The sequence below is a fragment of the Diceros bicornis genome (assembly GCF_020826845.1).
Source record: "Diceros bicornis minor isolate mBicDic1 chromosome 3 unlocalized genomic scaffold, mDicBic1.mat.cur SUPER_3_unloc_1, whole genome shotgun sequence".
NCBI lineage: Eukaryota > Metazoa > Chordata > Mammalia > Perissodactyla > Rhinocerotidae > Diceros > Diceros bicornis.
The window spans coordinates 1,356,165-1,373,083 of record NW_026690897.1 but is presented as its reverse complement, the minus strand read 5'-3'; the positions used below and the strand labels follow the sequence as shown (position 1 = coordinate 1,373,083).

At 45.1% G+C, this 16,919-nt stretch overlaps 1 protein-coding gene across 1 annotated transcript in view; it reads left to right on the top strand.

Moving 5' to 3' along the window:
- LOC131401998 (centrosomal protein kizuna-like) overlaps nt 1-16,919 on the top strand; it is a 304,927-nt gene that overhangs the window by 262,125 nt on the left and 25,883 nt on the right. The window contains 1 exon segment of the mRNA XM_058537009.1: nt 12,684-12,754. Within this exon segment, the coding sequence (XP_058392992.1) occupies nt 12,684-12,754 (71 nt within the window).

The window sequence follows — 16,919 nt, the reverse complement described above, 5'->3', positions numbered from 1 at the left end:
ACTGAAACATGTCCACTCTGATAGAACACCCACGGGAATGTGTGGAAGTTACCTGGTGGGGTTAAGGAAAAGTTTATTTTCTACAGCCCTCATACAGGGTCATTTTTGCCAAAAAGTAATTCTCAGTTTGCAGTACTGAAAGGAAAAGCATGGCACTTTTTCTCTCTTCCTTGCTTCCAAAAAAAATTGTACCTTCCTTTGAGTGTTCCCATTAGCCTGGAGTGGAGTTGTTTTCTTTTAAATTATCTCTTAAATTCTGTGTGACTGAAAGATGAAAATGAAGCTAGAAAGCAATTACTTTAAATTTGGCCAAAAATATTTATTTATTATCTGCCTGCACTGTTGGGTAAAATAAAATATACCTCTTTAAAGTGCCTTTTGTGCTTCTAGAGATTACTTGTCATCCATCACGTTTGTCCACTTGCTGGAGTTCACAGAGACAAACTGATGGTAAGGCCCAGTGTGTTAGTGCCAGGCCCGTCTACATATTCCCCAGGAAGGACTGGGCATGGGCTGGTCAGACTGATGCCCCTCCAGTTGGAATTATTTTGATGGGAATGCAAATAGAAGACATGAAAGAAATTGAGGTCTTGAATTCTAGGATAGTGTTTTTTATAACACATAGTCTTTAATCTTTAGCTCCATAGTGTTTGAATTCTTTAATAGAGATTTTTTCAGCAAAGGACTGATGAATATTTTGTAAGCTAAAGTCAGGTATCACGTGGAGAAATAACTACTAGAAACCCTAAGCACAGACCAACTTGTCTTTTAGCCAGAGAAGGTTCTGAGTTAATCGAGAGTAGACCATAAGCTCTGTGCAGACAGTACTTGTGGCCGTCTTATTGATCGCTCGTTGCCAAGCCATGGACGCCATGGAAGCCCTGGACTGGTCTAACAGCAACCATATAAAAACATACTGTAAAAATAGGTGTCATGGATTTCTCTAATCTAGGTTTAAATCTTGGCCTGTCATTCAACTCGTGGTGTTAAGTATGTCTTCAGTATTGTGCTGAGTGCAACATGAAACTTCAAGTAAGATAAAAATTCAGAAGTCCAATTGTTGTTCTCAACAAGCTTTTGGTCTTGTTGAGAAGATTAGACAGACATGACATAACTAGAGAACAGTACAATGTAGGATGTTGTCTGTATTGTGCTAAAGGAATTCAGGGATAAGAAAGATCCCTGTGAATGAGGTAGTCAGAGAAGCTCCTAGACAAGTATGAGAAGAGCTAGTCTAAGTAAGCCTGATATTTGGATTGATCAGATTGGAAAAGAACAAAGGTTATCTGGCATCTGTCCTGACTGGACAATCAGGTATTATTTAGCACTGGCATACCGTGGTGGGGTGGGGGGTGGGCATACAGGCAACAAAGGGTGCATTGTCTGTAGAGCATTTATAAACAGTAATAAAACCACTAAAACTGTTTTCTCTTATCACCATTCCTAAGAATGGCGGAGATAAAATACTCCTCCCTGGAGGGAGGCTGCTCCCACCCGAACACCCTGCCTATACCCCACTGTGGTACCCCAGCATTGGTGAGCATCTGCTAACTTCCGCCATTGTACCAGCATTTCAGAGGAGGTGCAAAAACATCAAGCCCTGGTCCTTGCTCAGGGTCTACCACCTGGGGTGGGAGGTGAGACTAGAGGCAGTCTAAGCTGGAGACCCCAAGCCTGCAGACCAGCTCTGTTTGTCCAGCATAGTATTTAACCTCCTTTTGAATTAGCTGCCAGATTTTTAAATTTGAGAGATGTCACGTAAAAATAAAACTAGCAATTGTGAATTTCCAGCTTCTCTTGAAAACTAGGAAGATCGACGTCACTGAGACACATTCCGCTGCGGGAGCTGAGAGTGACTGGCCCTTTGAGTGAGGCACACACCCCAGTTTTTCGCGAGCCCACCCCACCAGCTGTGGGCGTTGACTTCCCCCCAGCTGAGCCGTGAATGACTGTTCTCCCTCTCTGCCACCCCCACCACTGCTCTCCCACTTACACACTCTTCCCCTGCCATCTAGAGCACAAGTTCAGTCTCCTGGCTGTGGTCTGGGTCTCGTGTCTGTCCCCTCACCAACTGCATCTGTGCACGGCTGCCAGGCTAACCCTCTCAAAAACACTGCTTTCAAGAAACCAGCCATAGCTCAGAAATCCGCAAGATTTATTACTATTTTCTCACCCGAGTTTCATATTGAATTTTATTTCCCATTACTATCTTATCACCACAAACAGCAACCCCCACCTGGCCAGACTTGTGTCCTTGCTGGTCCCGACACCCCTCCTACCCTGGCATTTCCTCACATCTTTGCCTGTGCCGCCCCTTAGCTTAAAGGGTCATCTCCCCTTCTGTCTAAATCTTGCCCAGCTGAAGTTCCTCCTCCATAGTCAAGCCCTTGTGATGCCAAGGAGCTCTCTGTCTCTCTACTGCCTCACAACTCCTGATTGCCTTCCCAGTGATTATGTGCTCTCCTTTACTGCTCTGAAATTGGCTTACCTCCGATGGGCCTGTCTTCCTTTTCTTAAGGGCAGGTGTTATTTTGTGAATTGAGTGGTGACGAGATAAAGCCTTCCAGGAAGAATTAGGACCCAGATTTTGCCAAAGGAAAAAGAAGTATTATAGGTACTATAAGTCATATAGGCCAGGAGTCTGGAAGGTTTTTTGTTTGTTTGTTTTTTAATTTATTTTTTAAATTATTTTATTGAGGTCATATTGGCATATAACATTGTATAAATTTCAGGTATACAATATCATATATCAGTTTCTGTATAGATTGCTTTGTGTTCACCACCAATAGTCTAGTTTTTATCTGTGACCATACATATGTGCCCCTTTACTCCTTTCACTTTCCGCCTACTCCCTTCCTCTCTGGTAACCACTAATCTGTTCTCCTTATCCACGTGTTTATCTTCCACATATGAGTGAAATCATACGGTGTTTATCTTTCTCTGTCTGGCTTATTTTGCCTGGTGTAATACCCTCAAGGTCCATCTATTTTGTCACAAATGGCATGATTTTGTCTTTTTTATGGCTGAGTAGTATTCCACTGTATCTATATACCATGTCTTCTTTATCCATTCATCCGTTGATGGGCACTTGGGTTGCTTCCATGTCTTGGCTGTTGTGAATATTGCTGTGATGAACGTAGGGATGCATAAATCTCTTTGAATTGTTGCTTTCATGTTTTTGGATGAACACTCAGTAGTGGGATATCTGGATCATATGGTATTTCTATTTTTAATTTTATAAGAAATCTCCATACTGTTTTCCATAGTGGCTGCACCAGTTTGCATTTGCACCAGTTATGTATGAGGGTTCCCTTTTCTCCACATCCTCTCCAATATTTGTTATTTCTTGTCTTGTTAATTACAGCCATTCTGATGGATGTAAGGTGAAATCGCATTGTAGTTTTGATTTGCATTTCCCTGATAATTAGTGATGTTGAACATCTTATCATATGCCTGTTGGCCATTCATGAACAAAATGAAAAAACAACCCACCAACTAGGAGAAAATATTTGCAAATCATATATCCAACAGAGGGTTAATTTCCGAAATATATAAAGAACTCATACAACTCAACAACAAAAAACAAAACAACCCCATCAAAAAATGGAAGGTTTTTGGCAGCAGAGCTCAGAGGTGAAGGATCCAACACAGGATGTAGCCCAGAGGGACTAAGAATCTTAGGCTTAGAGTTTAGACAAGAGCTTGAGACACGGCAAGGAACTGGAGTGCCCATAGGGTGGCCTAGGGTCCAGAATAGGGCTTGAATGAGAGGTGGGGGGGTGGGGGGGGTGGACATGACACGACATTTATATTTCCTGCCCAGGATAAAAGCCTGCTTCAGAGTCAGGGTGCCTGAGCCTACACTTGTCACTCGCCCTCTAACAGACAAACAGAGCACATCTCTTTCATCCTTTTGATATTAGGCACATGGCCATCAAATGGATCCAGTAACTTAACCCACTGTTGTACTAACTACAAGTTAGTAAGACGTTGCTAATTAACACATTGCTTTACAAGTTGCTTCATTTTCTTTTTGGAGTACATGTTGAATATTCCCAACTACGTATGTCATCAGCTTCTTTAAAGTAGAAATACTGTTTTGTCTTTGATATCTTCTCCTATAGCTTTTTAGAATCATGCTTTCCCCCAAATGGACATGTTTTTAAAGGAAGTTTCTAACCAGTCTCTTTGGAAGCTACTATGATACCGTGACAGACCTAACCTAAAACAGTGGCCAAATTGTTAGACTAGACCAGTCCCCCAGTAGACTGGAAATAGATAATGAAGGCTAAATCCCTCTTTCCCTCCCTTCCTCTTCTTACTAAAAATAAAGAAAATTGTATTGCAGTGGGATCTGAATGGAGAAATAATAGTCATTTTTCTGCGTTCAGAAATAGAGGACGTAACCAATATCCAGCCAGCAGTTTTCGATTTCTTAGCAGTGACGATTTAAGTAAATTTCACATGAGTTGTGGAGATCTAACTTTGTTATGATTGACAATAGAAAATTAGCCTTTTCTGCCGTTAAGATTATCTAGCATTCCTATCAGTCAGGTGGAATGTGGAATGAGATGGCACAGCTGTCGATTTGAAGGTCATTAAAGTCTTCAAAGGGTTAAAAGTTACTTCCACTGATGGATTTAAAACTGCCACATACACACAAACAAGGTTTTCAAAATGCCCCATTTTACATCTTTGTCGAGAGATAGTCTAGTTGCTGCATTTTTGTGTCTAGATTATATTACAGATATATTTCAATAAACCACGAAGAACCTCCGTAGATTCTAGAAGCTGGGCCATCTGTGCTTAAATAAACATCTCATGCAGCACCTGTTTTATTTTATAGGCTCTATAATCACAGTGACATTCTGAAAGAAGACCTTGAAGCCTGTGGAACAGCTGTCCTTCACCAGCCTCCGAGACTCTTACCTGGAGGTGGCAGCCATGAAAAGCAAGTCAGGTATTATTGGGATGAAATTGCTGCTGTGGAAGGATGGCCATTCTTGTTCCCAGATGCTTCCAAATGAAAACAAAACACTAGTCCACACGGTCACCACTGGGATAGACACTTGTAGTTGTCAGTTTAACTGTTTTATGGACTTGACCATTTACTTCTTTGTAAATGTATTTGTTTCTAATTGTTAATTGGATATATCCACTCAATCCCTACTCATAACAATGTTTTAAGGGCTTACTTGGGGGGAGGGAGCACAGGTAGCCTTCATCTGGTATATTAGCATACCTTCGTGAACAACCCAGGATATAATCTAGTCTAGCCACCACCCTAGAGGGATGTCATTGGCAAGTCCAAACCCCAGATGGATTCCTCAATTTCCAAGGTCATGCTGGTGATACAGGCCCCCAATCTAGAAGATACAGGCCCCCAATCTGCAAGTATGGTCTCTGGACCAGCAGCATCAACAAGACCTGGGAACACGTTTTCCCCGCCCAGGCCTCACTGAATCAGGAATCTGGGGGTAAGACCCAGCCACCTGGGTTTTAATGAGCCCTTAAGGGAACTACCCTCCCTCAGGTTTGAGAGCCACCACTTCAAGGATATCCCTTAAAGGCCATAAAGCTAGGATGAGAGAGAGAGGGGGTTAATTATTTGCAGGGTAGTTGGCCATGTGAACCATGATTCTTGTACATCCTTCCTGAGTCAATCAGAAATCTGTTCTGTACCCTCTACCCACCTTTTAGGTAGTGTGGGTTTCTTTTCATGGCCCCAGAAGCTTTGTGGCATCTGAGCGACTTATTGAGGTCATAGAATTACATATGTGTAATTTGTGTAATGGTTTGTCCAGTGTTGGCACCTGGTCGGTGCCTAATTCATGTTGCATAATTGTTGCCAGTGACCTAACTCTGATTTTTATTTTGGGGACTGACTATATTTCCTTTTATTAAAATATATCCCCACTATTTACTAGCAGAGAACAAATTATTTCTCGAGCATGGTCAGCAGATGAGTGTCTGTGAAAGCCCACCTGAAAGGACCTTGTTTCGCTGAGAGTGAGAGGGGCTTTGGGTCTGGTTATCTTATATCTAACATCATTTTCTCTACCTTCAGTGTGCCACATAGGCTGTTTTATGTTAATGATTTTCTTCAGAGTAGAATTCAGCATAAATCCCACGAAAGCGTGAGAAGTCAAGATGATGGTTTCTAAAAGGACCTTGGCACAAGAAGACTTGGCCAATCATATGTTCCATTTAACAGAGCACAAGATGAGGTTCACAAGTCCTGAAAGTGTATACATTACCTTCTGCATCTGTACTAGTGATCTCCAAACTGTGGAAAATGCTGGAAATGACCTTCCTGGTCAGTAACTTTTCAACCTGAAGCAGTAAAGGGCAATGCAAGAAAATCCTTTTTCCTGTTTTTTGTTCTTTGTTTTTTTTGTGAGGAAGATCAGCCCTGAGCTAACATTCATGCCAATCCTCCTCTTTTTGTTGAGGAAGACCAGCTCTGAGCTAACATCTATTGCCAATCCTCCTCCGTTTTTTCCCCAAAGCCCCAGTAGATAGTTGTATTTCATAGTTGCACATCCTTCTAGTTGCTGTATGTGGTACGCAGCCTCAGCATGGCCGTTCAAGCGGTACGTCAGTGGGCGCCGGGATCCGAACCTGGGCCGCCAGTAGCGGAGCGCGCGCACTTAACTGCTAACCCACGGGGCCGGCTCCCCCTCTTTCCTGTTGTTTTATCATGCAAGATAAAAAACAGCAGTCTCAAATACTCCTTTACAAGGCGGTGGAAGAAGCTGTCTGGGGCGGAGTCTTTCTGCACTCTGTAGGTCATTTGGTGATTATGTGTTGTGAGGCTCTGTAACCAGGCCCCTGTTTCTTTCTCACTGCTTTTTGTATCTGTTGATATACTATTTTGCATAAACCACAGTTGTGGTATGTGGCATAGAAAGCATATATGCATTTATAATTCTCTGTGCAAACTGACTTGTTAGACTAAATGATTCATTGTGTGACTCTCTCAACCTACGCTGCCAAACTGTGATTGTGGGTGATGAGATAAAATATCTACATCTACTAGACTAGACATTTGTATAGTTTCTCAACATGCATAATAGAGCATTGATTTCCATTATGAAAGGTTGCATTTTGCATGACTGTTGGTCTACAGTTATGTATAAATCAGCTTTCCCTAAGAAATGATCCTTCTTTATGACCAACACAAATTTTAAAATTAATATCTGGAGGCTGCAAGACTGCTTCTTTACCACAATCATTTTTTTAAGCCAGATAAAGAAGTCAGGAATGATTACTAATGTCAGTGTTATGTTCTGTTACGATTAGGATTGCCCTTTTATGCCCCATTGTGTGTTGTGACTGGGGGTGCTGTTTAATGCACACTGATTGTCACTGGTTCACTGTCTAGCCTTGGAAAAAGTGCCAAGTGTTTATATGACCTTTGAGAGATAAGCAGTCAGGTCTTTAAATACAGATTCTTTCTAAAGAGTTTTATTTATTTATTTATTTTTGCTGAAGAAGATTAGCCCTGAGCTAACATCTGTTGCCAGTCTTCCTCTTTTTTTGCTTGAGGAAGTTTAGCCCTGAGCTAACATCTGTGCTAATCCTCCTCTATCTTGTATGTGGGTCACTGCCACAGCATGGCTGATGAGTGAGTGGTGTGGATTCACACCTGGGATCCGAACCCGTGAAGCAGGGCTGCCAAAGTGGAGCACGCCAAACTCAACCACTAGGTCACCAGGCCAGCCCCTCTAACAAGTTTTAATCATGGCATCGGGCTCCTTGCTGCTCTTCTTGCTCTAGCCACCCTCTGTGCCCCTCAGCACCCAGGAATTATCGTTGGACACTCCCCTAAGTGATATATTCCCATCTGCTTTGAGATCTCCCCTGGACCAAAGCAGTCAACTGGTCAACTTGATAAACTATTTCAGAAACACAGATTTGGAGAGAATGATCTACTTTTGTTCCTTAATTGTTAATGACACTGATGTCATTAGAATTCTAAGCCAGGCAGAGTAGGAAGGCTCTAATGGGTTATGAACTCCTTAAAGCCTGTTGAAGAGAACTGTGTTTGGTGTGGCGGCAGCCCTGCTTGTGCCCCTGACCCAACCATGGCTGTCGAGGTCTATCTCTTTACTATAATCTCATCTGCAAAATGGGGTACCTGCCCCACAGCGTACTCTAAAAGATAGTGAGAAGACTTCTGAATTCCTGCTCACAAAGTGAAGCATCTTAAAAGGAAAAAGAACAAAACCGTTCCTATCATCATTATTGATTTTTGTTATATCAGGGATTAAGTGTTCAAAGACCTTCATATGAAAGGTTTACTGTTATTAGGTGGAAGACCAAGTTGTTATTTTAGACAATCGTGAATTATTAAAATATAATTCATGTCATTTGGGGTAATTGATAAAAAATTTGTTCATTATTGCCTTCTGGAAAACATATTTTAACATAAAAATGATTACTTAAGTAATTTTATCTTATATGAAATCCATATTGAGAGTACTCATTATTTTATTTTTTTTCCAGGTGCAACTAATTAATTGTCTCTTGTTAGTGGCTACTTTCAGATACAGTTGCCCAATTGTGCTCTCAAACTCATGCTGAAAAATTGAGTCAGCTTTATATTATTTGGATTACAGTATGTAAAAACCTCTTTATTTTATTCTGCCTATTATGTTCAGAATAAAATTCAGGGTACTTACTATTTTGTCTGCATTTAAAACTTTGGTCAAGTTACCAATCTGTTGTAAATCAGTTGTAATTAGGAAATGTTGGTACATTTACTTAAATTGCAGTTTTCTGATTGGAAGCCATTCCAAGTGTATGAAGTTAATTATAGACTGTTTAAAGTCTATTCTTTTATTATCTTTTTAATTAAAGGAGTATATAATTTAGCTGACATTGAACTTTGTTTTTTCTCTGTGGCATTGATGTTATAAATTTTCCAATGTAAAGTAGACGAAAGAGAAAAAAAAAACTCCTTTAAATCCTTTGTACCTTGGGCCGGCCCAGTGGCACAAGTGGTTAAGTGCTCGCGCTCCTCTGTGGCAGCCCGGGGTTCGCTGGCCCGGATCCCAGGTGCACACCAGCGCACCGCTTGTCAGGCCATGCTGTGGCGGTGTCCCATATAAAGTAGAGGAAGATGGGCACAGATGTTAGCTGAGGGCCAGTCTTCCTCAGCAAAAAAGAGGAGGATTGGCATTGGATGTTAGCTCAGGGCTGGTCTTCCTCACACACACACACAAAATCCTTTGTACCACTTTGCAAATTTTCTGATTTGGTGTGTTTATGTAGAAACATGGGCAAGACTCCATGCAAGGAGAGCCATGGCTGTTGTACTCCTCACCCAATTTGTCCTGAAATCAATCTGCATGAAAGCCTGGTTTTGTGCTGTAAGTGTTGGCTTAACTGTTCAGAAGTCACAAGTCTAGATGCTGTACCTCCTTCCATAGCTCATTTGCTATTTGACCCCATGCAAGTCAATTAATGGGTTTTGTCCTTTTGTGAGGTATGTATAATAATTATAGGAAACCTTAGCTAGTTCTTTCATACCAGAGCCCAAAGGATGGTTACAGTTGGTGGGGACATTAGTAGCCTCTTGCCTTGGCTTTGCCTCTGCAGAAGTCACGTGTATCAGTCACCAGCGAGACGGTCTCTGATAATTCAGTCCATCCCAACTACTTGAACTAACTTAATTCACCCTACTTCAACTTGTTTCCAGGTTTAACTCAACCTAAGTAAACATCTTTTCAGACCAGAAGCACAATTGATTTACTCATTATGAGAAATGAAACGGCTGAATGGACTAGAATTTGCTGGTAGCCTGTGATTGCATTTTCCCGGTAGGGAAATCTCTTGTGAAACCAAATGTAGAAAAAGGTTGCTTCATTTACATAGAAACAGAACAAAGGAATTGGGTGCATTATGACATTGGTGAGGTCTAGACAGAACCAAGAAAGGCAAGTTGCTGAAGGGGCTTTCTACCAAACCAGCCAGAAACCTTAGAATCATTCTGGGAAGTTTTTAAATAAGTTCAAGGATTCCGATGACCCATCCCACTTTATTCAACTCTTGGGAAAAACTAGAGTTAGGTCAGGCAAAGATTATAACAATTAAGATTTATTAAAGAAGGTTCTGAATTGTACCTAGACTTACTTTTTTTCCAAATATTTTCTTATGAAAATTTCCAAACATACAGAAAAGTAAAAGGAACTGTGTAATGAGCATCCATATACCCACCACCCAGATTCTACCATTGACATTTGATTGCACTCCCATATATGTGTCTCTTCATATTTCCATCCATCCATCAGTCACAATCTCTTATTTTTATGCATTTCCAAGTAAGTTGCAGACATTAGTATACTGTTTTTTAACTTTTTACTTTGAAATTTTTAAAACATTCACAAAAGCCGCTATAATAACATAATGAAGTCCCATGTACCCCTCACCCAGATCCACCAGTTGTCAACATTTTGCTAGTCTTGTTTTATCTTTCCCTCATCCACACTTTTTTCTTTGAGTAGTTTAAAAGAGACAACATATTTTACTTATAAATACTCACAAATACTTATATCTCTAACATATAAGGATGTAATACATTACCATTTACCAAGATTCTTTACTTTATCTGATACCTATTTCTTGTGAGTTTGTCTTGATTATCTCAAAAAAGTCATTTTACATTTGCTTTGTTTGTATCAGGATCGAAATGCTATCACCTGTAAACTGCTGGTTCAATCCAGATACATGATGATACTCCAGCCCAGTTATTTTGGCAAGACAATGTCATAGGTGGTGCTTGTACTTCGTTTTTTTTTTTTTTTTTGTGAGGAAGATCAGCGCTGAGCTAACATCCGATGCCAGTCCTCCTCTTTTTTTTTTTTTGCTGAGGAAGATTGGCCTTGAGCTAACATCCATGCCCATCTTCCTCTACTTTATACGGGATGCCGCCACAGCATGGCTTGACAAGCGGTGCGTTGGTGCACGCCCGGGATCCGAACCTGCGAACCCCAGGCCACCAAAGCGGAGTGCGTGCACTTAACTACTGCGCCACCAGGCTGCCCCAGTGCTTGTACTTCTTATTACACCCCCCTCAGGCCGCATGTGATGTCTGGTTGTCATGTTGTTAGGAAGACTGGTCTGTGGGTTTGAACATTGATAGACTGATGCTTCAGTATAAAGTTTACTGTTATGCAGTTTCCACAAAATTATGATCATTTCCTAGATGCATTCATTAATTTGGACTTACAAAATGGTGACTTTTCTAATTTGTTAATTTCTTCTGCATTTATTAGTTGGAAGAACTTTTCCCATCAACTACTTGTTAATTGTGAAATGCATTTTTTGACCACAAAGGCAGGATAAATGCTTGATTCTCTCCCTTTACTTACCAATTTTCAGAATATCAAGTTGTTTCCCTAGCAGCCTCCAAAGGTTTGTTTATTTGTTTATATTTTTAATTTTGGTGAAACACACATGACATAAAATTTACCATCTTAACCATTTTTGAGTGTACAGCTCAGTAGTGTTAAGTACATTCACATTGTTCTGCAACAGATCTCTAGAACTTTTTTGTCTTACAAAACTGAAACTCATATCCATTAAATAGCTCTCCATTTCTCCCTCTCCCAGCACCTAGCATCACCATTCTGCTTTCTGTTTCTGTGAATGTGACTGCTCTAGGTGTCTTATGTAAGTGGAATCATGCAGTCTTTGTCTTTTTGTGACTGGCTTATTGTACTTAGCATAGTGTCCTTAAGATTCATCCATGTTGTAGAATGTGACAGGATTTCCTTCCTTTTTGAGGCTGAATCCAAAGATTTTTTATTATTTTTAAAACTTTTTATTATTTATTTTTTAAATGAACTTGTAGATTTTTATATATTTGCTGTGTTTAAGTCCATTGCACTCATTGTTCTTTTTGGTGCTCAAATTGTCCCGTCCTTGGCCAGCAGGAACCCTTTCAAGATGGCCTCTGAGGCCTTTTGACATGACTCAGTGGTCTTTGATAGCTTCCGTACTTTCTGGTATGACAAGGTTTTCCAGGCTCGTCTTGTACATTTCCTGCCCCAGAACTAGAACAGGGCATTTCCCTAAGGGAACCTGGTTCCTTTTAGTATCTAAATACCGTAGTCTAGGCAGCAATATAGGCTTCCCTTTAACTCTTTCCTAATAATACCTTAATTTTTAAAAAATTTCATAGTAAGTATATAACAGGAATCAACTGTTGTTGAGATGGAAATGTGATCTGTTTCTCTTAACTACACTTAAGAGGAGGCTGACTATCTGTGCAGTGATTTGAAACCATGGCCGCGCATTAGAATCGCTCTGTGAGCCTTAAAAAATCCCAATGGCTGGACCACACCTCAGGCCAATTTTACTAGACTCTGTAGGGGTGGCATTAGGCACCTGGATTTTGCAAACCTCCCCAGGTAGTTCCAGTATGCAGCCAAAGTTGAGGATGCTCATCTAGCAATGAAATCATAACCAAAATAAAATTAAAAAAGAAATACCAAGACTCTGGAAATTCCCTTAGTCCAGAATATATTAGGTTCTAGACTTTTCTGGATGAACTATCTTCTACCAACTTGATTAAGGGGCCTTTGAAAATATGGGAATCTCATAAGTAACCCAATACTACAGATTTCTAATGTGTCTCCTATTTCTGTGTTACAGATCTGAACAAGCGTCAGCCTCAGGCTTGTTGAGGGCACAGTTGGGTCAGCACATGGCCACCTTGAAAGAACGTGATAATTCTATCACAGAAGAGGTAGCTAAGAAGTCTGAAGTTTTCCTAGTCACAAACGTGGACCAAAGGACAGGGGTTAGTAATTTTTATTTTTTTTAATAAGTTTCAAGATGTACAAATTATTCATTTAAGGAAATAGTCATGTTTTTAACAATGGTTAACATAGTTGAAAAAAGATTAAATAATAGTGAGGGTTTATGGTTGGTTTTAACTTTCTGCTCTCAGGCCTTTTGCATAGTGTTTTATGTAGGAATCTCAACTCCTTACGTAACGTTGATTCAGGTTTTGGAGCTAACCTAATTAAGCATATCTACCACAGCATTTTCCAAGGAACTTAGAAGCCTCTTGTGGCATCCTGGTTTTCTTCCTCCACTCCATCCAGACCCGGGAAACAGAGCCGTCTTCCGTGGCTGGTGTGTGGGCTGGGGCGAGAAGGTCCGAGGGAGTGGAGCCTTGCTGTGCCGGGTCCAGCCTAGGCTAAGGAGTTGGTGTTTATTGAGTAGATGCTGAAAAGCCGGCAGAGCTTTGCGAGCGGGGCTGTCATGAGGTCTCTGCTGCGCCTTGGGGAGTTCTGTCTGCTTGGAGTGGGACTGAGACGGGGAGGAGCGAGCCCTGCTGTGGGTCAGACAAGACAGCGAGGGGCCTGACTCAGGAGCTGGCGCAGAGGGGAGCGTGAGCTGCTGAAGAGACCAGGGAACCCATGGAGCAGACTCCCAAGGAAGGCAGGAGGGGCCTGACTCAGGAGCTGGCGCAGAGGGGAGCGTGAGCTGCTGAAGAGACCAGGGAACCCATGGAGCAGACTCCCAAGGAAGGCAGGAGGGGCCTGACTCAGGAGCTGGCGCAGAGGGGAGCGTGAGCTGCTGAAGAGACCAGGGAACCCATGGAGCAGACTCCCAAGGAAGGCAGGAGGGGCCTGACTCAGGAGCTGGCGCAGAGGGGAGCGTGAGCTGCTGAAGAGACCAGGGAACCGACGGAGCAGACTCCCAAGGAAGGCAGGAGGGGCCTGACTCAGGAGCTGGCGCAGAGGGGAGCGTGAGCTGCTGAAGAGACCAGGGAACCCATGGAGCAGACTCCCAAGGAAGGCAGGAGGGGCCTGACTCAGGAGCTGGCGCAGAGGGGCGTGTGAGCTGCTGAAGAGACCAGGGAACCCATGGAGCAGACTCCCAAGGAAGGCAGGAGGGGCCTGACTCAGGAGCTGGCGCAGAGGGGAGCGTGAGCTGCTGAAGAGACCAGGGAACCCATGGAGCAGACTCCCAAGGAAGGCAGGAGGGGCCTGACTCAGGAGCTGGCGCAGAGGGGAGCGTGAGCTGCTGAAGAGACCAGGGAACCCATGGAGCAGACTCCCAAGGAAGGCAGGAGGGGCCTGACTCAGGAGCTGGCGCAGAGGGGAGCGTGAGCTGCTGAAGAGACCAGGGAACCCATGGAGCAGACTCCCAAGGAAGGCAGGAGGGGCCTGACTCAGGAGCTGGCACAGAGGGGAGCGTGAGCTGCTGAAGAGACCAGGGAACCCATGGAGCAGACTCCCAAGGAAGGCAGGAGGGGCCTGACTCAGGAGCTGGCACAGAGGGGAGCGTGAGCTGCTGAAGAGACCAGGGAACCCATGGAGCAGACTCCCAAGGAAGGCAGGAGGGGCCTGACTCAGGAGCTGGCGCAGAGGGGAGTGTGAGCTGCTGAAGAGACCAGGGAACCCATGGAGCAGACTCCCAAGGAAGGCAGGAGGGGCCTGACTCAGGAGCTGGCGCAGAGGGGAGCGTGAGCTGCTGAAGAGACCAGGGAACCCATGGAGCAGACTCCCAAGGAAGGCAGGAGGGGCCTGACTCAGGAGCTGGCGCAGAGGGGAGCGTGAGCTGCTGAAGAGACCAGGGAACCCATGGAGCAGACTCCCAAGGAAGGCAGGAGGGGCCTGACTCAGGAGCTGGCGCAGAGGGGAGCGTGAGCTGCTGAAGAGACCAGGGAACCCATGGAGCAGACTCCCAAGGAAGGCAGGAGGGGCCTGACTCAGGAGCTGGCGCAGAGGGGCGTGTGAGCTGCTGAAGAGACCAGGGAACCCATGGAGCAGACTCCCAAGGAAGGCAGGAGGGGCCTGACTCAGGAGCTGGCACAGAGGGGCGTGTGAGCTGCTGAAGAGACCAGGGAACCCATGGAGCAGACTCCCAAGGAAGGCAGGAGGGGCCTGACTCAGGAGCTGGCGCAGAGGGGAGCGTGAGCTGCTGAAGAGACCAGGGAACCGAGGGAGCAGACTCCCAAGGAAGGCAGGAGGGGCCTGACTCAGGAGCTGGCGCAGAGGGGAGCGTGAGCTGCTGAAGAGACCAGGGAACCCATGGAGCAGACTCCCAAGGAAGGCAGGAGGGGCCTGACTCAGGAGCTGGCGCAGAGGGGCGTGTGAGCTGCTGAAGAGACCAGGGAACCCATGGAGCAGACTCCCAAGGAAGGCAGGAGGGGCCTGACTCAGGAGCTGGCGCAGAGGGGAGCGTGAGCTGCTGAAGAGACCAGGGAACCCATGGAGCAGACTCCCAAGGAAGGCAGGAGGGGCCTGACTCAGGAGCTGGCGCAGAGGGGCGTGTGAGCTGCTGAAGAGACCAGGGAACCCATGGAGCAGACTCCCAAGGAAGGCAGGAGGGGCCTGACTCAGGAGCTGGCGCAGAGGGGCGTGTGAGCTGCTGAAGAGACCAGGGAACCCATGGAGCAGACTCCCAAGGAAGGCAGGAGGGGCCTGACTCAGGAGCTGGCGCAGAGGGGCGTGTGAGCTGCTGAAGAGACCAGGGAACCCATGGAGCAGACTCCCAAGGAAGGCAGGAGGGGCCTGACTCAGGAGCTGGCGCAGAGGGGCGTGTGAGCTGCTGAAGAGACCAGGGAACCGACGGAGCAGACTCCCAAGGAAGGCAGGAGGGGCCTGACTCAGGAGCTGGCGCAGAGGGGAGCGTGAGCTGCTGAAGAGACCAGGGAACCCATGGAGCAGACTCCCAAGGAAGGCAGGAGGGGCCTGACTCAGGAGCTGGCGCAGAGGGGAGTGTGAGCTGCTGAAGAGACCAGGGAACCGACGGAGCAGACTCCCAAGGAAGGCAGGAGGGGCCTGACTCAGGAGCTGGCACAGAGGGGAGTGTGAGCTGCTGAAGAGACCAGGGAACCCATGGAGCAGACTCCCAAGGAAGGCAGGAGGGGCCTGACTCAGGAGCTGGCGCAGAGGGGAGCGTGAGCTGCTGAAGAGACCAGGGAACCGATGGAGCAGACTCCCAAGGAAGGCAGGAGGGGCCTGACTCAGGAGCTGGCGCAGAGGGGAGCGTGAGCTGCTGAAGAGACCAGGGAACCCATGGAGCAGACTCCCAAGGAAGGCAGGAGGGGCTCCCACCCAGGAGCCAGATTTAGAGCGTTCCCGTCGTGGTCCTCGTCATTCCCTGGAGAAGCCATATGCTCAGAGAGACGGCCTTTCCTTTCCTGAATTTAATGTCTTGTGCACGTGTCTAGTTTCATGTATGTTTTCTCCTCCTTATATGTAATATAGGGTTTTCTGGCTTTGATGCTTTTCATTTTTATCATGCACAAAGTTCGAGGATTCTGCATGTGCCCCTCCCGGAGGCGCGGCTTGCCATCTCTGCACTGAAGTCACACACCTGTGTGGCTGTGCGGTCCAGAGCCTCGGCCATCACCCCTCAAGCCTCTCAGAGCACCTTCAGTCCTTCTCAAGCCCCCCTTTCTTTGCCCCTTTGATTAAAAGAGAGTAGAAGTACTTTTTTAAGCATTTCAAACATACAGAGAGTGATAAAATGAACCCAGGAATCCCATGCCTACCAGCCCAGACTCGCATGTGTCGTTACCATTGCACCCTATTTATTTCAGACCTGCTCCTCCTCTGCCTTCTCCTCATCTTCCCACCCGTCCTCCTTTTCCCCCTCCCTCTTGGCTTCTCTCTCTCCCCCTTTCACGCACCTTCCCTCCCTTCTTCTGCTCTTTCTCTCCTCTTCTTCTCCCCTCCTTTTCTCCTTCTCCTCCTCTCCCTCCTCTAACCTCCTTCCTCCCCAATTTCTTTCTCCTGAAATAAATTATTACGGAGATACAGCCCCTGTGCGCTTCTCCTCAAGCCCATGCCCCTTTTCAGAGGTAATCTTGTGCTATCCTTCCCACACATATTTTCATTTCACTGCACTTCCTGTGACTCAATAAATAACCTATAGTTTTGTTTTGTTTG